The sequence below is a fragment of the Phocoena phocoena genome, chromosome 9 (assembly GCF_963924675.1).
Source record: "Phocoena phocoena chromosome 9, mPhoPho1.1, whole genome shotgun sequence".
NCBI classification, from domain to species: Eukaryota; Metazoa; Chordata; class Mammalia; order Artiodactyla; family Phocoenidae; genus Phocoena; species Phocoena phocoena.
The window spans coordinates 36853930-36878243 of record NC_089227.1 but is presented as its reverse complement, the minus strand read 5'-3'; the positions used below and the strand labels follow the sequence as shown (position 1 = coordinate 36878243).

The 24314-nt window shown below is 36.8% G+C and overlaps 1 protein-coding gene across 1 annotated transcript in view; it reads right to left on the bottom strand.

The window, feature by feature from the left end:
* The window catches only part of ANKMY2 (ankyrin repeat and MYND domain containing 2), a 35692-nt gene that overhangs the window by 7347 nt on the left and 4031 nt on the right, over positions 1 to 24314 (bottom strand). Inside the window, exons 2-7 of the mRNA XM_065883860.1 lie at positions 21127 to 21191; positions 15002 to 15140; positions 12953 to 13051; positions 6322 to 6482; positions 2021 to 2235; positions 1092 to 1227 (exon numbers count right to left, since the gene is read on the bottom strand). Coding sequence (XP_065739932.1) covers positions 1092 to 1227; positions 2021 to 2235; positions 6322 to 6482; positions 12953 to 13051; positions 15002 to 15140; positions 21127 to 21191 — 815 coding nt within the window. The remainder of the gene's footprint in view (positions 1 to 1091; positions 1228 to 2020; positions 2236 to 6321; positions 6483 to 12952; positions 13052 to 15001; positions 15141 to 21126; positions 21192 to 24314) is intronic.

Here is a 24314-nt window from a genome sequence, read left to right as displayed (position 1 = left end):
ACACCAAATAGCCAAGCATATTAAAGAGCAAGGGGAAAGAATCTCTATGTGAAATCATGGAGAGCTCTCAGGAATAAATCAGTGCATGAACTTCATGAGATCATCTTGTCTGCTTAGGTCTTTCTTCTTCCATGGTTCTGAGTCGGTTAAGTCAATGTATAAAGGAACACCTGGAACCCATTTTTAGTCCTGATTTTTCAGACTGAGAATGATATAACAGCCTAGAGAAGGCAGAGAAGAACCAACATTGCCAGATGGAGGGAGGAAACCAGGCATGGGAATAGTGTCAGGATCAGTTTCTTGCCTAGTAGACAAAGGCTGATAAAGGATTTGGTTGAAATGCATAAAGCATAACTGGTGTAGATAAGGTAAACTGAAAGTTATTCAAAATAGGGAAGGCAGGGAGTGTCTTTCATACTACTTAAATAAATATATGACAAAAGGGCAGTAAATAATTTAAAGGATAGATAATAAAGTTAAAATTTACTTCCCATAACTGGCAAGTATAAATAGATTTTTTTTTTAACGTATGGAAAATTTATAAAATCAGAGGTATTAAGGTAGAACATAAGAAGCTGGGACATCCTTTGAGATTGTTTAGCAGGACACACAATGAGCCTTCTCATGACTTATCCTCTCACATCCCCTGACAGGAAACCATCAACGCAGACATTCAATTCTTACTTTCATCTAGTATGGGATTTTGTACTGGTTTTTCACACACTACACCTGAACAAGTGTGGATCTGTATTACATAGTGGATGTGTACCCACCGTTAAGGTTTCACAGAGGCATTAAAAATGTACGTATCCACTGTAACTATCTATATTCTGACATAAGGATATACTGTTTATTAAACCATGAACCATATAAATGGAAGAAGAGGATTGAGAGAGGGGAAATGGATAAACAGAAACAGTGTTAACAGGCAAACCTATCTCCATGTTCACTTCTGAAATTTTTCTAAAATAATAAAGAATTAAGTCTTTATTAAATAAATAAGTAATGCTAAAGAGAACATGACTTTAATTGTACAAAATACGGTGATTAGGTCTTACTGATAGAGTTAACTTAGTTGCGAAGAGCCTTACAATTTCAACAGGAGCAATGCTTCGCACCAGCTGCTGGAGGAGTGTAGCTTCACAGTAAGGAAATTTTCTGATACTTTCTCTAATGATCTTTTCTTGATATATTGGAAAGCCATCAGAAGGTCGGCCTTTTAACAAGCTGAAAGATATTTTTTAAAAAGTAACTAGAGTTACTTTTTAAAGGAGTTGAATTACTAAGCATTTCCTCCCAGCTGAACCCATGAACTTTGAGTAGTTTCTTCTTTGCTGCGTAAGATTTTCATTGGGTCTTCATATCATGAGGATAGACTCAATTCAGATTGCTGCTCTACCTGCACATTAGGCTAGGCCTTATCAGGTTTAGGGGCTCAGAGATGTATTTATAAAAGTAACCCCTGACATAAAACATACTAAACACTGTTATCAGATTAGCTAGTTACTTATTATCATGTCAGTTATTTGTACAAAGAATGAAAACTCTCATTGAGTCACACCCTTCTGACTTAGTTCTCTTTTCTTAGTAAAACTATCGAGAATTTGACCCCCAGGGGTCAGAGAACAAGGGTAACACACAGCTCTCCCGGGTACAGAAACAGAGATACATTGAGCGCCGCTGTGAATCCAGAGCAGCAATTATGGCATAAGCACTCCTATCCTCAAATTTGGACTTGGGCTGCTTTCTAGCTGTATGATTTTACACATGATATTTAACATCTCCAAACTTCAGATTTCTCACCTATAATCGGGGATAACAAAAGCACTGTTGTAAAGAGTATAGAATGGAATAATCAATTTAGTTATGAGTGCCCCTTGTTTCTTACAGATGAAATGTGATCTCAACATTAACATCTGCTGCTAAAATGTTTAATTTTTAAATCCATAATGAGATCTCATATAATGGAACATTATTCATTTGAGTGTACTTTATACATTGACATGGGAAAAAACAGTACCTTTTGATCAGAGTGTCCAATTTATTCTCTCCGTCTTTTAAGAAGTTAATACATTTCTGAAAGATACAGCTGATGTAATGCATTTTCATAGCCAGTACTTCATTCATGTCTCTTTGCTTCATACATTTCTCACAAATCAAATCCATCACCTTGTAGCATTTATTCAGAGCTGCTGCTTCTGCCAGCAGAGGATTCTCATTTATAAGCATCACAATCTAGAAGAAATCCCAGTGAGCTTAGAAATTCATTGAGAGATTTTCCATGTGCAAATTAGGTAGTCAGTTTTGATTACCAAATAAAGTCTTTCTTATGGTCACATATTTACTGTGTTAATTTAAATTAGAATGCAAATTGCCACTGATCAAGTTGTAAAACTAATACAGAAGGACCCTGACATTATGGAATCTCTTGAATTCTGTGTATCAGTTATCGAGTGATTTGCCATCCAGCTAAACTAGGGTGTTAGTTGGCCAGTAGGAATCATGGTTTCACTATCTCTGTTAAAAGCACTTTCACTAAAGATAAGCATGGCATATTTGTACACCTTTTATATATAGAATCAACTAACAGAGCAATCACTACTTTTAGTTAACATTACTGTTAGGATTTCATGGCTAGGGAAACCACAATTCTCATTCATTCTTGTTAATTATAAGGAAATGAAGAATTTTACTGACAAGAAGTCTAAAAATAAAAGGTGTATTACTTACTGATTGACGACATTTCTCTTTGGAAATTTTCCTAATATGCTTCTAATGACCAATGCGAATAGGTCAAAGCGGAAAGCAAAAATAGCTTTAAAAAGGGATTCTAAGAGAGTTATCCAATCTGATGCATTATGAGTCCCACACTTCCCATATATGCCCAGATTAAGCCCAAATTTAGTGTAATAAGGAGTATTTATTTTTTCTTTATTGGTTGTGGTAGGCTTTCATAGGACAGCTGTAAAAATCCATAGTGAGATACAGTAATGTAAACATGTGTGTAACATAGGCACAGTTGTATTCTCAGAGCAGAAGTTCATTCAGTATTTGTTAACTTACGTGTTACAGCTAAATACCTGTCCCAGGTAATCTTAGGAAACAACAGGTGGCAGATTTCATGAGTTAGATCCTTTTCTTTAGACATGAAGATAATTTGTTAACTTAAGTAAAACCCATGCTGAGCTTCCTACTTGAAAATTTAACATATATTAAATATTCTTGTTAAATTAAGATTTTTTACTTATTTTTGACACTACTAAATTGATATATAACCTAGTATTTTACTTAAAATATAGCACTCAATAACAAATTATTAGACTTCATGAAATAAGTATAATCAGAATCCTTATTGGTAACAAAAAGGTTGCTGAAAACTTTCCCTACCGTAATATATATCATTAATTACCTGTTTATATTTCTGCTGTCAACTGCAATCAATTGAAGCTGTTTGCTCAATATTTTGTATACAGCATTTGTAATCAAAGGATAGGATCTAAACTTACATGTAAGAATTCTTTAAAAAATCCCAAATAGAACCCAGATTAATGATTGATTTTTTTTTGTTTAAGACATTAGACTTTATTTTATAATATACAGCAGTACACACAATAAAAAATGATATATACCCACAGCTCAACATGAGCTCACTGAAGCATTTACATAGCTGCACACAAAATAATAATATTTGAATTAGTTTCCTTCCTTTAATCTCTGCAGCATTATAAAATAATATATTTATTATAAAGGGAATCATTAATTACTGAAGAGGAATAAATAAATTCTGGGCTTAAAAATCATGTTAATCAAAAGATAGGATCACTTGCACACATCTGTTTCCTAATCACTTACAGACTCTGCTAAACTCTATTGTCATTTTTCCTGTGACTCTGTTTTTCTCCATTATAATCTCTGTATTCTGGGCATTAGCACAATTCCCCAAGTCCCTGTTGAAAGCAAACATCCTTATTGCTATAGCAGCCACTTAACCTCCATGCAAATGTATCTGTGTTAGGTACAATGCAGCAAAAAGGTGCACTGTTGGATCGAGTGTTGTGCTGTGCTTATTTTAAAAGGTCTTTGATTTGGTAGAGTGGCTATTAGTTACTTTTTTATAATAAGCCCTATGAAGACCTGTGCCAGCTTGAAAAGGGGTAAAGCAATGAAAACGGGCCACCACAAAAGCAACTGGGCAGATTTTATCTAAAGTATGGATAAAAGAAAGGTTTTCAAGTGAATAGACTATTTATACCTACAAAAAGCAAGGTGTGGTCTGAAGGAAGGTACTATAATCATAGAATAGTCTCTCTTATAAGACCAAGTGCTCTAAAAAATACAATGTAGGCTATTTTAGTTTATATACCTTTACAATTTGTCTGTATAAATATACCCCTAATCAAATTTACTCAAAATGTGTGCCTTTAAAGGTAATTGGAGGTAAAGTAATTCTTAGGATATTTAACCCTGAGAAACTAGGTTCTGTGCAAACATCAAAAATTACTCCATAGACTCAATTATCACAATAATTGAGATTACTGCAATCTCAAAGGGTGGACACAGATATAAGACACAGTGAATCAGATACATACAGGAAACTTCTTCAAATCAATCATACCCAGAATATTCTGTAATGCTCAGGCTAGAGGGGGAATGATAAGGGCCTTGTAAAGCCACACACGTTCTCTACATTGAGAAATACTGTATCCCTGGGAAAAATCCTGTCTTCCCACTCCAGCTTGCTCCACTCCTAATAGAAGAAGTGCCACGGAGAGGGAGTCACTGTTTACAGGAGTTCTGTCTTTCCTGTGTGTGCTGGGAGGGAAAGAAAGACTGAAACAGAAGAGGCTAAATATTTTTTAGAGGTTAAATTCTAAGTCCTATAAAATCTCCACTAGAAACACAAACACCTGATTCATGACTGAATTTCCTTTTTGCCCGATTAGGGTCATAAGTGTTGCCTCTAGCGGTTCTTTCAGAATGTTAAGTAAAACATTTGAGTTTTGAAAAATAAAAACAGAATAGATACCACTTGTCTGTTGTATGAGAAAGGATCTGCTAGTCTGTCATCTCTCTAGATGGTCCAGAAAATTAATTTGGGTGAAGGACCACATGAAAGGTATTTTTTGATTTGTTTGTTCCTCGAGTTTCAAAGACCATATGCAAAGGGATGTAGCAATAAAGTAATAAGATTATACACAATTTGGAACTTGAGTGTTAGTTTTCAAAAGAGTTACTTTATGAGAGTTGTCCACTTACTTTAATGACAATAAGTATATTCCAGATTCTTCTGTAACAGACAAAGGAAGTCTATTTCACTACATTAACACTTTGTATTAAGGGAAAACTTCAATTTTTGACCCAACATACTGTCTTGCTCACCAAACAGCTCTGAATTAGTTACTATCAAATCTATACATTATGAATGAAGACATACGGTAGACATTGAAGTTTGAAAAAGGACAGCATCATTGTTGCACACATGGAGTTTTATGTGATGACTCACTGAAAAAATAATATTAATTTGGATCAATTTAAAAAAAACAATCAGTTTATAAATAAACACAAAGGTCATATATAAAACATGAAGAAAATAGCAGTGGAAATAGTTCACAATAGCCCTTGAAGTTTCCCAGTTAAGCCATTTGAACTTCCGGGTTGGTCTACTGAGTTTGAAAATCTGTGTGATTTGACTATTTACTAGAAGTGTATCACTTAAATGCATCAAATACCTACTTGCATGAAAAAAAAAGTGTGTTCATTGTTACATTTCAGAACATTTCCTGGAAGGATAATTAGTGTAGTAGATGCTGTTGGTTCCCCACCCAGATTCTCTTTACCAGGCCTGTGTACTAGGTCCCTGCTGCTGGATTGTTGGCTGCTGTGGGCTTCGAGCTGCCTCCTTCCTCAGGGAACTTTCTTCATCCAAAGACAGCCACCTCACTTGTCACTATCTGGGAAGCTGTCCTTTCCCTCTGGGGACAGACCCAGCCAATTACAGACTGACATATGAAAGCCTGGCTCCCTTGCCTCTCTGGAGCCATTAATGATCCGGAGCTCACTGTGAGATGGGGTGGAAGCTAGGCTTCGGCTGAACCCATCTCTCTGCCTAGCTTTTCCTCTTGCTCTAGGCTGTGTCCCTCACTCTCTTCTAGGTTTCAAACGACAGCACTCCTTCACTGTATCAAGTGAACAAGAGAGTCTATCACAAGCTTTACATCAGCAAAAAGCAGCCCAAGACAATTATGATCCTATGTACTAAGAGCCGTTTAAATTCTGAAGCAATATTTGAATAGAAAGCAAATACAGTAGACGTTACAGTACCTTGACAGGATGCAGATTTGTTGTGGTGATAATTTTGTGCAGGGGGCTTGCCAACTTCGGGGGCAGCCTCGGCTCTTTATCCAGTCCCTGTGGTTTAGTGTAATAATCCAGTTTCTCTCGAGGAAAGAAATTGTTGATTATAGTCACACAATCATGTTGACCTTTTAATAGAAAAATAGGAAATATATAATTTCATTATTCAAAATAAGACATTTTCCATTTTTTTATTATGTTACTCTGTTTTCTGAAGTAAACATGCATCAACATCTTCAATTTGTAGGAAAGGAGAGTACAGGGGGAGGAGGAGAGGTAAAATGTTCTGGGGAACATCTATAAGCATGCTTTGTGATCAAGAAATAATCTTTTTTTTTTTTTGCGGTACGCGGGCCTCTCACTGCCGTGGCCTCTCCCGTTGCAGAGCACAGGGTCCGGACGCGCAGGCTCAGCGGCCATGGCTCACGGGCCCAGCCGCTCCGCGGCATGTGGGATCTTCCCGGATAGGGGCACCAACCCTAGTCCCCTGCATCGGCAGGTGGACTCTCAACCACTGCGCCCCCAGGGAAGCCCAAGAAATAATCTCCTTTTAAAGACACAGAATTCACAATAAATGAGAAGATTATGTGGATAACAACAACAAAAAAGCAACGTTCAACTTAAAATTGACCCTAAATGTTTAATAAAAGTTGCTTGTAATTTAAATGTCTCTTCTTCCACCCCTACACAAATGATATTCATTCTTCCCTAATCACATCTGGCTTTCTTTACAGAGAATTTAAATTTATTCTGTATAAAGTTATTATCATAATAATTACTGTTCATATTGTAAAGCTAATCTCTTCCCCCCTTGAATTTGAGAAAAACTTGGCCTCTTTGTGAAATGAATTAGAGAAAAAGCTTTTGCCCCGGTAAGCTTGGAATCCACATTACGGCTCCTCATAGATCCCTGTGCCACTTCTCTAAGCCATCTCCAGAGGTATAAATTGTTCTAGGAAAGCAAAACCTTCCCTGGCGAAGCTGGTGGCCTGTGTTTTTCTGCTGCCTCCCCCTCCCTGGCTCCCTCTCCACTACTTCTCTGGAGCAAGAAAGTGGCCACTCTGGGCAAGCAGGCTGTGCCTGCAGGGCACATTTGCAGGTGCAGGCTCTTCCAGGATCTCCGGAGGACAGACTTCTTCCTCCGCTCTGCCTGATGAGGGCTGAGAGACCAGCGGCGGAGAGTCCTGGGGAGCCGGCCCAGAAGCCGGGGCTCCCAGAGAGGGGTCCACCCTGGGTGGCCCTTGTGTCCCCTGCCCACTTGTACACAGTCCAGGGAGCATCTGCTCGATCCTGCCAACAACAGGTGACCTGTGGGGGGATTGCATTGTGGGCCAGGTGGACCCTTGAGGTTGGCCAAGGGCTCAGCCTGCCTGAGAGTTCAAGGAGAACTCAAGAGTGGACCGGCTTCCCGCTGTGTCTCAGCAGAGGACAAAATATCTCGTGGTTTGTTGACCCTAAGACCACAGGTATAGAGAGATGGCACTTCCCTTCACTGCTCCACGACGCTGTCGGCTTTACCTGACTGCCTAGGAGATGCAGACCAAAGGGGATCCAGTCTCGAAAGACTCTGCAATGCCTCCAGCAAAGGGCTTCTTCCGCGGAACATGTTCTTACAACTACAACCACACCACAACCAAACCATAACCACAACCACCAAAGAAGAAAAATTAAGCAGATCAACTACAGTATGTAAAGAGACTTTCACGGACCACAGAAAGATTCCATTTTTAAAAGTTAATAGACAAACTGAAAGAGGTAATCCTGGTTACTACCGAGAACTAAAATAGTAATGTAGAAGATGAAGGGGATGAAATATCTCAAAACAGAGAAAAACTAGGATATAGAAATCATTATGGAAGAGATGAGCTGAAAAACAGATCCAGGAAAACAAAGAAATGGATGGAGAATTAATAATTAAACAAATGATAAAAGAACACATCCATGATATGAAGGGAAATTTTAGTAGTGATCACAGTATCATTTTTGGTATTTGATGTTATTCTTAAATGCTGAAACACCAGTTTCTCTTTCTTTTCTTGTTTTAAAACCAGAAATCTCCATTGTATATATCTTGAGGAGAAGTCAAACAGTAACAGGAAATATTAAAAATATGAAGTGTTCTGTTTAGAAAATGATCATTTCTACCTACATAATCTTCAAGAAGGGAGAAAAATGACAATCAAGCAAATATACTACAAGTAGGATGTAAACACGACAGCACCAAAAGTAACAGAGAGGATGGCGTGCAGGAATTTACAACTGTACATGAAGAAATTAAGAAGATGAAGACAGATTGCACTGCTTTCTAAAACACATCCAGCTTCAATAAAAAGATAGAGGTTCCTGTTTTAAAAAAAAATGGTGCTCTAAAATAGCTTCTAGAGACTTCCCTGGTGATGCAGTGCTTAAGAATCCACCTACCAATGCAGGGGACTCGGGTTCGGGTCCTGGTCTGGGAAGATCCCACAGGCTGCGGAGCAACTAAGTGCGTGCACCACAGCTACTGAGGCCGTGCCCTAGAGCCCGCGAGCCACAACTACGGAGCCCACGTGCCACAACTACTGAAGCCTGCACGCCTAGAACCCATGCTCTGCAATGAGGGGCCACCGTAGTGAGAAGGCCGTGCACCACAATGAAGAGTAGCCCCCGCTCACCACAACTAGAGACAGTCTGTGCGCAGCAACGGAGACCCAACGCAACCAAAAATAAATAAATAAATAAATTTTAAAAAATTAAAATAAAAATTAAAATAGCTTCTAACTATCAAAGTAGTCATAGGAATATTTGAAGGTAAAGGGATCAGAGGAAAATATAGACTTAGCTTGTAACTACATCTTCTCATCAGTCCCCCAACTAGTATACTCAGAAAAAGCCTTGTTAGCAGTTGGAAATATTTGTACATAAAATACTGGCTACCTAACAATGACACTGTCGTAGGACTAGAGGTTTGTTAAAATTACACCTTTGTGAGAAGGAAAAAAATAATATTACTTTACTTTTTTCCAACATTAATCTTTCTCATTTTAGGTAGTATTTAGGTAATTTTGATATTTAATTTTTAAAAATCTGCCAATAATTTATATTAGAGTTATATACATATATATTTAAAGTTTATCTTTATAAATTTTTAATTTATATTTAAATTTTAAAATTGAAATTATTAAATATTTAGTTTTATGAGTTTTTAATTTATGAATTGTGAATACCTACAAATAAAATAGTACTATTAATATAGAAAATGAATGCTGGGGGTGGGGGCTGGGTGGGGACCAGTGCATCATTTTGCGCCATTATTACTATCACTGGACTTGAGTCTTCTAGACTGAATGGGCTCACTGAGTCAGCCCTTGGCAGGATTAATGAGAACATACACACAACCAGACACATGCTAGTAAAATTTTTTACTTTCAAGGATAAACTGAAATTGAAATACAGTTCCAGACTAAGAAATGAAAAGTTGACAAAGAAAAATAAATCACATTCTCACTTACAAAACCAGGATTTAGAAAACTGTGAAGTAACTTCTACATATGATTGAGAGAATAGAACAGTGATATAAGAATCATGAAACTAGCCAACATATGACTCGCATTTCAGAGAAAAAGAGAGTTTTGGTTATGATGGGTTTCAAACAATATACAACCTACGTACCATCTGAGAATGTCCTGTAACCAAAACCTAAATGAGAACAGAGATCTCAAGATGCAGCAACGAGAAAAGAGAGGAGAGAGTGAAGAACAAGAGCCCTTGGCAGCAGAGTTAGTTAATTCCAATGGGTGGAGACAGCATGATGGAGAAATTATACTGTAGATGGTGAGGACTGCTGAAGCAGAAAGAACACACCATGAATGACACTCTAATGACATATTGGCCCAAACATTCTAGACTTTCTCAGGCAAGTCCACAGCTAGTCGTAGTGGTGGAGGAGGAAAGGAAAGGCCTGTTGCCTGACAAGGCAAACACAGAGAATGTGGAGAAATAAATGAGTTACAAGGATTTCATCTTGTTGGGGTTGCTAAATGGGCAAATGCAAAACCTTAAGGGTAGGGCACAGGGTATAGTTTTGCTCTTGTTTCTAGATAGTAACTGAGAAATATGGGTTTAACTGGGAGCATTGTGAAGAGGAGAGTACGCACTGGTAGAATATAAAAGCATTCTTGATCTTTCAAGTTAATAAAAGGAGAAAGAAAATTTACTCTAACAAGACCAGGCCAATCACATTAAGGAAACACACACACACACACAAACAGTCACATACTGAGTGAGACGGGAGGGACTTCCATGGTGTACTGGTAAGTGAGGAAAACAAGTTGCAAGGAATATATTTGTATGACCTTACTTTTAAAAGATGAAAAGATCTTGCACGTGTGTGAGTACGTATGTATACATATTGATCTGCTTGAGGGGAATGAAAGTGGGAGAATGAGTTTTTAATAAGACTAACTATAAGGAAAATATAATGTCAACTTGAAAGGGTACAATGTAATTTTCTGTCTATGAAATTAGTCTAAATAGATTAAAATGGAATGAAAGCATTACCCTCACTTTAGGATGGAATTGTGGACAGGCGTACATTAGATTTTTATTAACGTAGTATTGATAGTATTAAGAAAACAGAGAAAAAGAAAAGCATTGTATTAATGGTTGAAAGTGCAGGCTCCTCCACTTCCAGCCCTGTGATCTGGGGAAAGTTACTTAACCTCTATCTCAGCTCTATTTCATTACATTGTGGATATAATGAAAACTTGTAGAGTTAAAGAGAACTTCAGATCATCCAATTCCCTGGCTTCTTCGTACATATCAGAAAACTGAGGATCTGGAGGTGAAGGGACTTGCCTGTGATCTTGTAACTAATTAGGAGCAGATATGAACTAAAGTATGAGTCTCATGATTCCTAGTTTAGTGTTTTTTCTTACTAAACGGACACCCTCAAAATTAGCTGAGGGCTGAGGTGGTAGCAACCGGGGAGCCCCTAACTGTGGGAGATAAATATTTCTCTGAAGTTTGCACAGCAAAGCCATACCTTTTTCAAATCCTCCTGAACTGAAGTAAAATAAAACAAGAATATTTGTTCTTAAAGAGCTGTCATAAAGTGACTCAGTGACTGTTTTGACTTAATCAACAGTACTTACTATTAGTAGTTTTAAGTAATATAATAATAAAATTTAACACCATATACAGTTACTGTCCCCCATATCTGACTAATTCCCACTGTACCTTAGCTTACATGTAATTTCTCTCTTGAAATTCCCTTGGAATGGGAGAGAAGATCCCTCTCTTTGATGTATTTTATGGAACCCTTAAGTCACCCATTGGAATACATTTTCACACAGTCATTGCCTTTATCCTCTTAGTGCCATGAATGGAGGAACACCCTCTGTCTTATTCACCAAAGCATCTAGAGTGATGCTTGGTCTACAGGTTGTGAATGTTAAGTATCTGTTTAATGAATCATTAGGCCTCACTGAGCTACTTACTACATTCCCGATAAATCAGATATTTCTATCATTGCTTTTCTATCAATGGACTCTTCTAACTGCCAACTCATTGGGGCCAAAATACCAAACATCAAATATTCATTCCCACTCTCTTCTAAACCCCCTATATTATATCAAGTAACAGGATTAACACACCAAGAAATATTGGGCACACGCAATAAATGTTTGTGGTTGATGAGGATGATAATGAAACAGCTGTATATTGTATTATCATTAATGCTCCTTCCTAATCATTGTTGTAATTATTATAAACAGCAATAACTGATGGCATTTATTGAGAGCTACATGTAAAGCTCTTTCGGTCTCTCATCTCATTTAATCCTTTCAATAACCATGTAAACATTTTTGCAATGGGGAAACTGAAGATCAGAATCATTAAGTAACTTGCTGTTAAGTGGAACAGCCAGAATTTCAACCCAGGATCGCTGACTCCACAGTTCCTGTTCTTAAACATTAGGTTAAACTACTTCCTTAGAGGAGTAAAATATTCTCATTCAGGCATTTGACTGCAACAAAAAGGCCTCACCACACTCTGTATTTCAGAGTGGAGATTCAAAATAGCTTGTTCATGTTATCCAAAGTGTCATTAGGTGTTTCATTAAGTTAGACAAAACTGTAAACATTTGCTTTTTTAAAAATAAACATGACAGGGCTTCCCTGGTGGCACAGTGGTTGAGAATCTGCCTGCCAATGCAGGGGACACGGGTTCGAGCCCTGGTCTGGGAAGATCCCACATGCCACGGAGCAACTGGGCCCGTGAGCCACAATTACTGAGCCTGCTCATCTGGAGCCTGTGCTCCGCAGCAAGAGAGACCGCGATAGTGAGAGGCCCACGCACCGCGATGAAGAGTGGCCCCCACTTGCCGCAACTAGAGAAAGCCCTCGCACAGAAACGAAGACCCAACACAGCCATAAATAAATAAAATTAAAAAAAAAAAAAGTGAAAGGGAGACAAGGTCATTTACATGGCTGTTATAAAAAAAAAAAAAAAGAAAGAAAAATAAACATGACAGTATTTACACTCTGAGAAGCAAAGTGGTATTTTTTTCCATGGGGGAACTCTGGGTATAAGCTAATGTAAAACTGCCATAAAAACTCACCCACAAAGGCTGCCATCTGAGCTGCTGTTCTTCCTACAGAGTTGACAACATCTGTCTCGGCACCAGCTTCCAACATTACCCACGTGATGTCTTTATTACCTAGAGTTAAAAAGAAACATACTTGTTAAAATTAAGGACTGCACAATTCAAATATTCCCTTTTAAATAATCTGTACCCTTTTTTTTCCTGCTGAGTTTTAGGTTTCTATTTTGTGGATATTTTCATTTTTTCCAAAATATAAATCATAGCTATAGCAAGTAAAATGCTATAGAACCTGCATAGAAATTAACCTTATTTTCTAGAAAACACATCAAGCAATACAAAAATGGTATGGAATTGAATATAACTTTTTTTTTTTTAACAAGACAAAGTATGTTTTTCCTATGATAATACTTAGTATTAAAAAAAAGAATAATGCTTAGTATAAAGTCAAAACAAGGGGCTTCCCTGGTGGCGCAGTGGTTGGGGGTCCGCCTGCCGATGCAGGGGGCGCGGGTTCGTGCCCCGGTCCGGGAGGATCCCGCATGCCGCGGAGCGGCTGTGCCCGTGAGCCATGGCCGCTGAGCCTGCGCGTCCGGGGCCTGTGCTCTGCGGCGGGAGAGGCCACGGCGGTGAGGGGCCCGCGTACCGCAAAAAAAAAAAAAAAAAAAAAAAAAAAAAAAGTCAAAACAAAAAATAAAAAACAAAGACAGAAAAAATAAAATGACTAAAAGTCTCCCCTTAATGTCTACTAACTCATCCCATCCTTCACACCTACAGGCCCTGAGATAACTACTGACAGTTGAGGATCGATCTTTTTATACTTTGTCCTATCTACACATTCACAGTGATTCTATTTGTGTTCTTTCACTAAAGGAATCCTTACAGATAATCTGCTATTATAAACTATACTCAGTGGACAGCATTTCCCATTACTTTTTGCAGGCTTGAACTATGATTTCCTTAGGAACAGTTCCTGGAAAACACTGTAGGATCAGAGGTTATGCATATTTTAAATGCATTTTACCAGGCTGCCTTCCAGCAAGGTTGGGCTGATGTACACTCCCCAAAACAGTGCACAAAAGTTCCTGTGCCAAGACTGGGCATCATCATTCCTCCTTAACCTTCGCCAATATGTTTAAGTGAAAGGTTATCATTTGTTGTTCTAATCTGCAGATCTTTGAGAGCGTTTTAAGCGTATTAGCCAGTTGTATTTCTTTTGTTCTCTGTTCAATTTTCTGTCTAATTTCCTACTGTAGTATTTGTTTTCTAACTGATTTATAAGAACTCTTCATATATAATGATACAACCCTTTTAGAAATAGTAATAACTATTTTCCTTAATTTTTTAATTTATATTTTAACTGTATGGTATTTTCTATATATGGAAATGTTTTAAGATTTTATGTAATCAAATTAGGCAATGTTGCCCTTTTTGAATTCTATATTTTATACTATGTTTAGAAATGCTTTTTTTCCCCGTGGTTTATAAAAATACAGATTACTGCTTTTAAAGCATGGTAATATTAAGTTACATATTTATTTTCTTAAAAAACTGTAACAAGGACAGATAATTCCACTTAATTTTAGATATTTCCCAATTGTCTTTATTCAGCAAATTATAAGCAACATGAATCAGAGTAAGTTTCTAAATGGATCATCATATTTAGTACTTAAATGTCACTGAAGCAAATAGCCCTATCATAGCAGGTATTCTCTCAAGAGAACAACAAAGAAGCTTTCATATTACTTCAAAATATAAAACTATAGAACAGCAAAGGAACTAAATTGTAAGAATAATAGATCTAGCTCCACAACTCTAAACAAAATATATTGTCAATACAAAGAATCAAGTGATTTAAATAACTAAAGAAACATCACCAAATAAACTATATAACATACTTCATACATTATAGCTTTTCAAAACCGATTCCCACCATGTCTTTCCACAAGACATGGTCTTAAAATTACTATAACAAAAATGTGCTTAATTTAAAAATGTACACATACTTATAACAAATTTGTATAGGTGACTATTATTGGTATATTAGAATAAATGCTAAAACTTCACCAGAAAGTGCAGCAAACATGAGGGCCGTGTATCCATGTTCATGTTGATGACAATTTACATCAGCTCCATGTCGTAAAAGTAATTTGCACATATCAAGTTTTCCTTTATATGCAGCATGCATTAGAGGAGTCATTCCATTCTTTAACAGAAAGGGAAAAAAAGTATTAAGTTTACTTATTTACCTTTCCCCCTGCCTATTAACAATTCCTGCAATTAAATTAAAACACAAAATAAAATGAATTAATAAAATCATCTTTATAATCTGCATTTTTATACTCAATTCCCCACTTGGATCTTCCATAAACTGCTGAAGAAAAAAGATGGTTTTATTACCTGAGGTTTTCTACAGATTAGCAAACAGATTCAGAGAAGAATTGCTCAACTTCACATGACTAGTAAAATGGCCAGGGCAAGGACCAAAACTTAAATTTATCAGGGCTTTCATCTCTACTACACATACTTAGCTCCTGGGGAAACAAATGAACAAGCAGATACAAATGCGTTAAAAAAAGAAAAGAAAAGAAAAAAGTAAGGAAAAACCTTAAAGCAAATAGAATGCTTATCAAGGGGAAAGTTGAATATGGTATATCCATAGCATGGAATAGTACGGACTAGTATGTTACTAATTGAATACATTTGTATCTATTGAACTGAAAAAATTTCCATGAATTACTGCCAATGAGAAAAACAAGATGTGGGTAATGTATATTAGAGTGTTCTCATTTTTAAAAAATGATCCTCAAAATCACATTTATATTTTGATCATATATATGATTTGGTTATATATATGATTATATGAATATGGAGAAATGATTGATAGTGTTTACACCAGGCTACACTGTTTAGTCTCCATATGTTTTGTCCATATCCAATGAAACATCCAACTTTATATGTTGAGTACCTAATACTATTTGGTGGATAAATAAATGAGATGTTCCCTGTAAGTAAATCTTCTCAGAATCCAGGAGAGACTCTCTGAGTGCTGGAATTTCAGAGTTACTCTGGATGAAAACCTCTCTAAAACACATAATCTCTTTTTTTTTTAGCAAATCTTAGAATACTAACATAATTTGAATTGTTCTTGATGATTCTAGACATTATCTAGATAATATTATTTATTATCTATTTAATACATATCTATTTAATTATTATTAAATTATAAATAAATTATAATTTATAAATAAATTATAAATAATTATTATTATTAAATTATTATTAAATTATTATTATCTATTTAATTATTATTATTATCTATTATCTATTTAATAGATATCTATTTAATAGATATCTATTTAATATCTATTATCTAGATAATATTATTATTATCAGAGGCTTGTTGATGTGAGAATCATAGGAAGGTTCTACAAGAGGCAACTTAGTAGTAGTCAATGTTTCTTGAGAGTAGTAATGGGAAAATGATAAGGAGATTAAAACTTTAGTAGTTTTAAAAACATTAAATATGATGATCCTAAAAATAAAGTTTCTCTCCCATAATTTTTAAATCAAAGAATTCATCAATATTAGTCTATTGAGTTACAACTCTATATCATTAAATGCAGCATTCATTCATTCAGCAAATATTTATTGAGTGCCTAAGATATGTCAGACACAGATCTATGCACTGTGGGTGGCAATGAGCAAATTCCATGCCCCTAAAGTCTAAGTCCCTGGCACTAAATTTTAGTAGGGGTGACAAGGCAGATGGTGATAATAAGTGCTATAGGGAAACAGCATCGAGTAAGGGGGAGAGGGAATGGCAGAAGGTAAGACGAGATTGTTATTTTTAAAAGGACAGTCAAAGAATGTCCCTCTGAGCAGGTGACATTTGAACGAAGCCCTGGAAGGAGCAAAGGATGTAAATAACTAGAGGAAGAATGCTCCAGTAAAGAGAATGCAAGTGTAAAACTCTTTGAGGGAGAGGAGCATTGGGTTCAAGGAATACCGAGGAGGCCAAATCTGTACGCAGCTCACTCATAGAAGCTCCAGGAACCTCCTTGTCTTGAATCTGGTGCCCCTAGGTTTAAACATTAAGTACAGGAGTGTGTCTCATGTTTTAACATTAAGTAGGATGCCAATGCTTGTGGAAGGTTTCTGCAAACTTACTCAAGTTACAGAAAAGCCATTCTATCTTAAGTTGTTCAAAGGGTTTTTAATGCATTATATCTATTGAGATGATCATATTTCTCTTTTATTCTGTAATATAGTGAATTTTTTCTAAACTGAACCATCCTATCATTCTTGGAGAAACCTTACTTGGTTAAGTCTTATTATTCTTTTGATACACTACTGGATCAAGTTGGTAATATTTTATATAGTGTTTTTGCATCTGTATTTACAAAGTGAATTGAGCCCACAGTTTGCTTGGGCTTCTTCCTGTTTTGGCATCAGCATTATGCTAACTTTATCAAATGAGTTAGGCAGCTTCCCATCTTTTTATGAACTAATGGTACAATCTGTGTAAAATGAGAATTAAATAGTCCTTGAATGTTTTGTAAAGCTTACTCAGGTGTGCAGCTTTAGAAGGTAGTTGGCACTTAAATACATTTATACAAATCTTCCTTAATTATCCCAGTTTTTCTATTTCTATACGAGATAAATACGTTCATTTTTATTTTTCTAAAAAATCACTACTTTCATATGGGTTTTCAAATGAATTGGCTTTAAAAAGTTATGACAATTCCTCTTATAATTGCAGTTATGCTCTCACTTCCTTGGTGTTTATTTATTATTTTCTTGCTTATACTTTCCAAATTGTGTCTATTTTTTTGGTCTTAAATTGATAACTTTGTTTTATCTTTTCTTTTTTAACAGCTTCACTGTGATATAATTTACTCATTTAACGTTACAATTAAATAGTTTTAAGTATTTTCAGAGTTGTGCAACCATCACCACAATCAATTTTAGAATATTTTTGTCAAAACCAAATGAAATACCATACCTATTAGCAGTCATTCCCGTTACCCCTCCCCATCCCATTACGCAGCCTTAGGCAACCACTAATCTACTTTCTGTGTCTATGAACTTGCCCATTTCGGACATCTCCTATACATGAAATCATACAATATTAGTCTTGTTTGATTGGCTTCTTTCACTTGGCAGAATGTTTTTGAAATTCACCCATGTTGTAGCATGCACCAGGACTTCATTCCTTTTTGTGACTGAATAATATTCTGTTGCATGGATATACTACACTGTGTTTATCCACTTATCAGTTGATGGATGTTTGGACTGTTTCCACCTTTGGCTCTTATGAATAATGCTGCTATAAACATTCATGTTCAAGTTTTTGTATTGTCATATGTTTTATTTTTCTTAGTTACATACCTAGGATTGCTGAGTTATATGGTAACTCTATGTTTAATCATTTAAGGAATTGTCAACCCATTTTAAAGAGCAGCTGCACCATTTTATATTCCTACCAGCAAAGCACGAGGGTTCCAGCTTCTCCACATCCTCACTAATACTTGTTATTATCTATATATATATATTTTTATTATTACCATCCTAGTGGGTGTAAAGTGGCCTCTCATTGTGTCTTTTTTTTTTTGCGGTACGCGGGCCTCTCACTGTTGTGGCCTCTCCCGTTGCAGAGCACAGGCTCCGGACGCGCAGGTTCAGCGGCCATGGCTCACGGGCCCAGCCGCTCCGCTGCATGTGGGATCTTCCCAGACCGGGGCATGAACCCATGTCTCCTGCATCGGCTGGCAGACTCTCAACCACTCTGCCACCAGGGAAGCCCTCATTGTGGTTTTGATTTGCATTTCCCTGGCAGCTAATTTTGAGCCGTTTTTCATGTGCATATTGGTTATTCATATGTCTTCTTCAGAAGAAGAAGATCCTTTGCCCATTTTTTAATAGGGTTACTTGCCATTTTTATTATTGAGTTGTACGAGTTCTTAATACGTTCTAGTTACAAGTCCCTTACCAGATATGATTTGTAAAACCATTCTGTGGGTTTTATTTTTACTTTCTGGATGGTGTGCTTTGAAGCACAAAGGTTTTAATTTTTATTTTTTCTTTATTTTTTCTTTTGTTGCTTGTGCTTGATGGCTTAAAATTTTTTTTATTTCTATTTTATTTTTCTTAACTCACTTCTTATATTTTCTGAGTATACTTTATTCTTTTTATCTAATTTCATGAGTTGAAAGCTCAGAACAACACAAAGATTTAAAGTACAATAACAAGTGCTACAAAATTTCCTCTGAATGTGACTTTGGCCACATGACACAGCTTTTGATAAACAGTAGCTTTTGATAAATGTTGTGTTTTCAGTTGTTTATAGTAGGAAATTTCTATTTCTTCTTTTACCCAAGAACTATTCAGAATTTTTAAAAACATTCAGGTTATATGTTTTATTCTTTGGAACATATTTTTGTTTATTTTCAGTGTTATATTGCATTTGGTAAACTTGTTTAAAGTTAGTTAAATTTTTCCTTTACAAAATAGTATAATACAGGACTTCCCTGGTGGCGCAGTCATTAAGAATCCGCTTGCCAATGCAGGGAACACAGGTTCGAGCCCTGGTCCGGGAAGATCCCACGTGCCGCGGAGCAACTAAGCTCGAGAGCCTCAACAACTGAGCCCGAGTGCCGCAACTACTGAATCCCACGCACCTACAGCCTGTGCTCCGCAACAAGAGAAGCCACCGCAATGAGAAGCCCGCACGCCGCGATGAAGAGGAGCCCCGCCCTGTTCCCCCAAACTGGAGAAAGCCCGCGCGCAGCAACAAAGACCCAACGCAGCCAAAAAATAAATAAATTTTTTTTAAAAAAGAAAAAAACTCGTTTCTAAAAAAAAAAAAGTATAATACATAAACCAATTTTTTTTTTTTTTTGCGGTATGCGGGCCTCTCACTGTGTGGCCTCTCCTGTTGCGGAGCACAGGCTCCGGACGCGCAGGCTCAACGGCCATGGCTCACGGGCCCAGCTGCTCCGCGGCATGTGGGATCTTCCCGGACCGGGGCACGAACCCGTGTCCCCTGCATCGGCAGGCGGACTCTCAACCACTGCGCCACCAGGGAAGCCCATAAACCAGTTTTTAACAGTGTTAAATGTAAATGGAGATGTACTATTTCTGTCTTATATAAAGTGCATAGACTGTTAGGTTATTCAAATTTTCCATCCCTTGAATACTTTTTTCTACTTATCATTTTCTAAAAGATGCTATCGTGGTCTTACAAATTTCTCCTTTGAATTCTACTTTTTTCTTTATAAACCTCAAAGCTTATAAGATTATTAGTGAAGGCTTAAGGCTGGTATATTCCTGGTGGTTTATCAACTTTCTATAAGAAAGAGTCTTCATCTTTTTTTGTTTTTTTTTTTTGCTTTAAACTTTTTTTTGCGGTACGCGGGACTCTCACTGTTGTGGCCTCTCCCGTTGTGGAGCACAGGCTCTGGATGTGCAGGCTTAGCGGCCAAGGCTCACGGGCCCAGCTGCTCCGCGGCACGTGGGATCTTCCCGGACCGGGGCATGAACCCGTGTCCCCTGCATCGGCAGGCGGACTCTCAACCACTGCGCCACCAGGAGAAGCCCTTTAAACTTTATTTTGTCTGATATTAACTTTACTACCCATGTGCGGGTAAAGGGTTAACAAAACACCTCCTTTGCTGCATGAGAAACTGAAATTCAGTTAATGTTCTAGTACTAGAACTGTCCTGTATAATATCTACTAGCCACACATGGCTAATGGCTGCCATACTGGACAGCTCTGAAGAGAAACTACCATCTCAGAAAGTTATTCTGGATTGCAATTCTAGAAAGTTGAGTTTAGGTCAGTTAACCCTCCCGAGAAGTAGAATTGCTGGATCAAAGGTATATACATTTAAAAATGAGAAATATTCTAAAATTTTCTCCAGAACATGATGCCAATTTATACCTAATCCAGTAGCATATAAAAGTCCAATGTTTCACAAGAAATGATATGGAATTGGTTTAACGGTCACTTATTCGATTACCAGTAAAATTAAACATGTTTTTACATCCTTATTATCTTTTGCAACCTGTCTGCTGACATTTGCTTTAGAGCTTGGTATAACTTGAGCACAAATGCTAGAAAACAACTCTTATTATTAGATTTTATCCATTCTCATAGGAAGTAAAACTTTATTAAATGTTTTAAATTTTACCTCATCCAAGCAGTTGACATGAACATTCTTGCTGGCTAACAATGTTCCAGCTTCTTGGACAGTACCTTAAAAAAAAAATAAAGTACAAAGGTTTTTTATATCTAGAACAGAAAAAAATCTAACGTCAAGGAAACAGACTTCAAAGGGTTATCTGTAAAACTAAGATGAGTCAGGTCAGGTTGCTAAGAAATAAAGCATCAATCGCATACTGTTTATTCTGCAAAGTAATTATCCCAGAGAACAGATACATATAGACTAAAATAGCTGCATCTTGTTTTTACTTCCACTGGCCTTATAGTATATTAAACTGGCCACATTTTCCTTTCGGCAGCAATACAATAACCACAAAGCATAACACTTTTAATACTGAAACAAATCTTAAAGGGCATCTAATCCAACCCACCATCTGAAGCTTAAATTACAGTCAATGTAATAACAGTTCAAAATACAGTCAGTATTTATGTACCTTGTCACCACTACGTCCTGTGAATTGATGGCACGCTCCTAATAGAATTCTTGGTTTGGAAATGCTGAGGTAAATGTATCTTTTATGCCTCGTACTATATAAAAGTGCCATATGGTCAGTATTCAGACTCTCATACTGAAAGCCATCTGATGTAAACCTGAAGGTCAGTCTCTGTAAATTTGTAAATAAGCTGTAATTGGGCCACGACTATCAGGTTTTCCAGCCTTCTGTAAGGCATACTAAGGCATAGTTGCAGGAGAGAATGTTGCTATTATCATCCTTAATAGGAGCCAATCACATGTTCTGCCAAAAAATTTCTGGTGTGACAGGGAACAGGATAATGAAATTGCATGTTCTCAGGGAGAAAGGATGAGATAAGCCTCTCCTCTAAAAGGACATAAAAGAATAGAAGCATCCTCAACTAGGAGTTATTTCTTGTCTTTAAATTTAGAATTATAGTTCAAGAATGTGTTAAACTTTGCAATTCTTCTAGAGCTAAAGGTGGAATGCAGAATGAAGCTTAGCCTGCTTCTTTCTACCCAACCTGCTTCTTAGGCACATGGTCTGAGTGCCCCTCACCAACAGAGGGGAGATACAGAAATGTCTCCTAGATTGATAGCGAAATAGCTCAGCTGGGGAAATGTCAAGTGAGTGATCTACGAGGCCCCGAATTATGACAGCAGCTATTGTGCCAATAGTTCATTTGTCTGGTCCCACACTCCACCTGGGCAGTTGGTATCACTGGCTGAATGGCTACAGAGGGAGAGGGGAAAGCCTTCAAGCATGCAAGCAAGTTGTGCAGGGCAGCTTATCCATACCTGTGGCTTCTCACCAGAGATTCTCAAACATCTTTGGAAAGGAATTAGAACAAACTCCTGCACACCAATTTCACTTGAGGAAGATGCTTCAGCTGAACCCCATTATCCACTGAGGAATAACTGAAGTTATTTTCCATCTGACTGAGACATGTTTATGCAATAAAGGGAGAATACTACAGGGATTGTGATCATGCCAGAGCCTGCTATATGTTAGGGAAAGGATGGGGATTGCAATCATAAACATTTGGCTCATATTAGACAACAGGCCAATAATTCTATAAAATGTTTAGCCCAGTGGCTAACAATGCATGGTAAATCTGTCCAATCGCAGGGCAATTAAAAAAAAAAAAGTGAGTTGTTCACTCACATACCATGGAATACCAGTTAGTCTTTTGAAATGCAGGGACCAGGATGGGAAAATTTTTCTGAAACTGTTTGGGCTTTTAGAGAATGAAAACATATTTTGGAAAATAGATGAACAAAATACCCACAAGAGGAAAAACTTTTGATGATTTCTAACTTGGAGTTCCTAATTTAATGACATTAGGAAACTGTAGAAGGTCTAGAATAGCATGGAAATGGGACATACATAGTTTACACAGAAGGATTTTTATTTTTTGTCATTCCTTACTGTGCATAGTATACTCTCAAACAATATTTTGCAATTAAAAGATTATTTGCTTTACTTGGGAAAGAAATATGTTAAATCTGATTTAACAAACTCTTAAGATGAGGGGATGTGGTACTATAAGGGGGATGGGAAATGAGTCAACATTTATCCTCACTGGAGACAAAAAAGAATAGACATAACTGACGAAAATAATATTTAATAATTTGTTTCCCTTGTGAGAATTTCTCCAAGCTGCTCCAAAGAAGAAAACACAACCCAACCTGCTCCATTAGGGTGGGATAGATAACTTATCTGGATGGACCAGCATTTTAGCAGAGAAGAGATGATGATAAGAGTGATATTCTCACTGTTACTGCCCTCTCTTATATCACACTAGAGCCCTTTCAGGACCACTATAAAACTGAACAAGTCCTATAAAACCCTCAGTTTTCTTATATAGGAAGCAGAAATAATAACATCCATCCCACAGTGTTCTTAGGACTAAGGGCTTGTCTTGGTGCGGGGCACAGGGTACAACCTCAGTGCATATTAGATGCTCTTGTTATTTATATTTACAGCAGCATAATATAATTCATTGCGACATTTCTAATATCTAGTTTGGGACCACTGGTCTCTACTGAAGACAAGGAGAAATAGCCAAAACAAACAAAAAGGGAGAAACAAACTAACGTGTCATTTTCTGTTTCCAGCAATCCATCAGATAGTCATGAGATCTGAATATTTATGAGTTTCAATCACTTAGTGGGATCCCTCAACAGGAATGTTTTGAGGAATCTATATCTAAGTTAAGTATTTAAAAAACGATTGGCTTGTTAGTTGCTGTTACATTTATGTATAAGTAAAATCATGTATAAATTAAAGTGTCTGAATTTAAAAATAATATATGGATACAGACTTAATCATAGATACATAGTTATAAATGTATTTTAAAATAGACTTCTAATTACAACATACATTTTGAAATAGTGAATCTGTTTAAGTGTAAAGTTTCTAAATTCTCCTATGTGTATCTATTTTTAGACTTTGTAACAAAATGTCTTCAAGTTAGGATTATGAATCACTATATAAAAATTAGAGTAACTAAAAGAGCTGTTGTTTTGTAAAGGAAGACAATGAAGCCCACAGAGGTTGCAAAACCTGCCCAGTCATATAGTTAATGGTAACTATGTATTTGAATTTAAATTTGTCCTTTAACTCTATTCTATAATTATTAGTAGACCTGAATCTTTCTATATACCAGAGGTACTAGAAATAACATTATTAACTACACAGG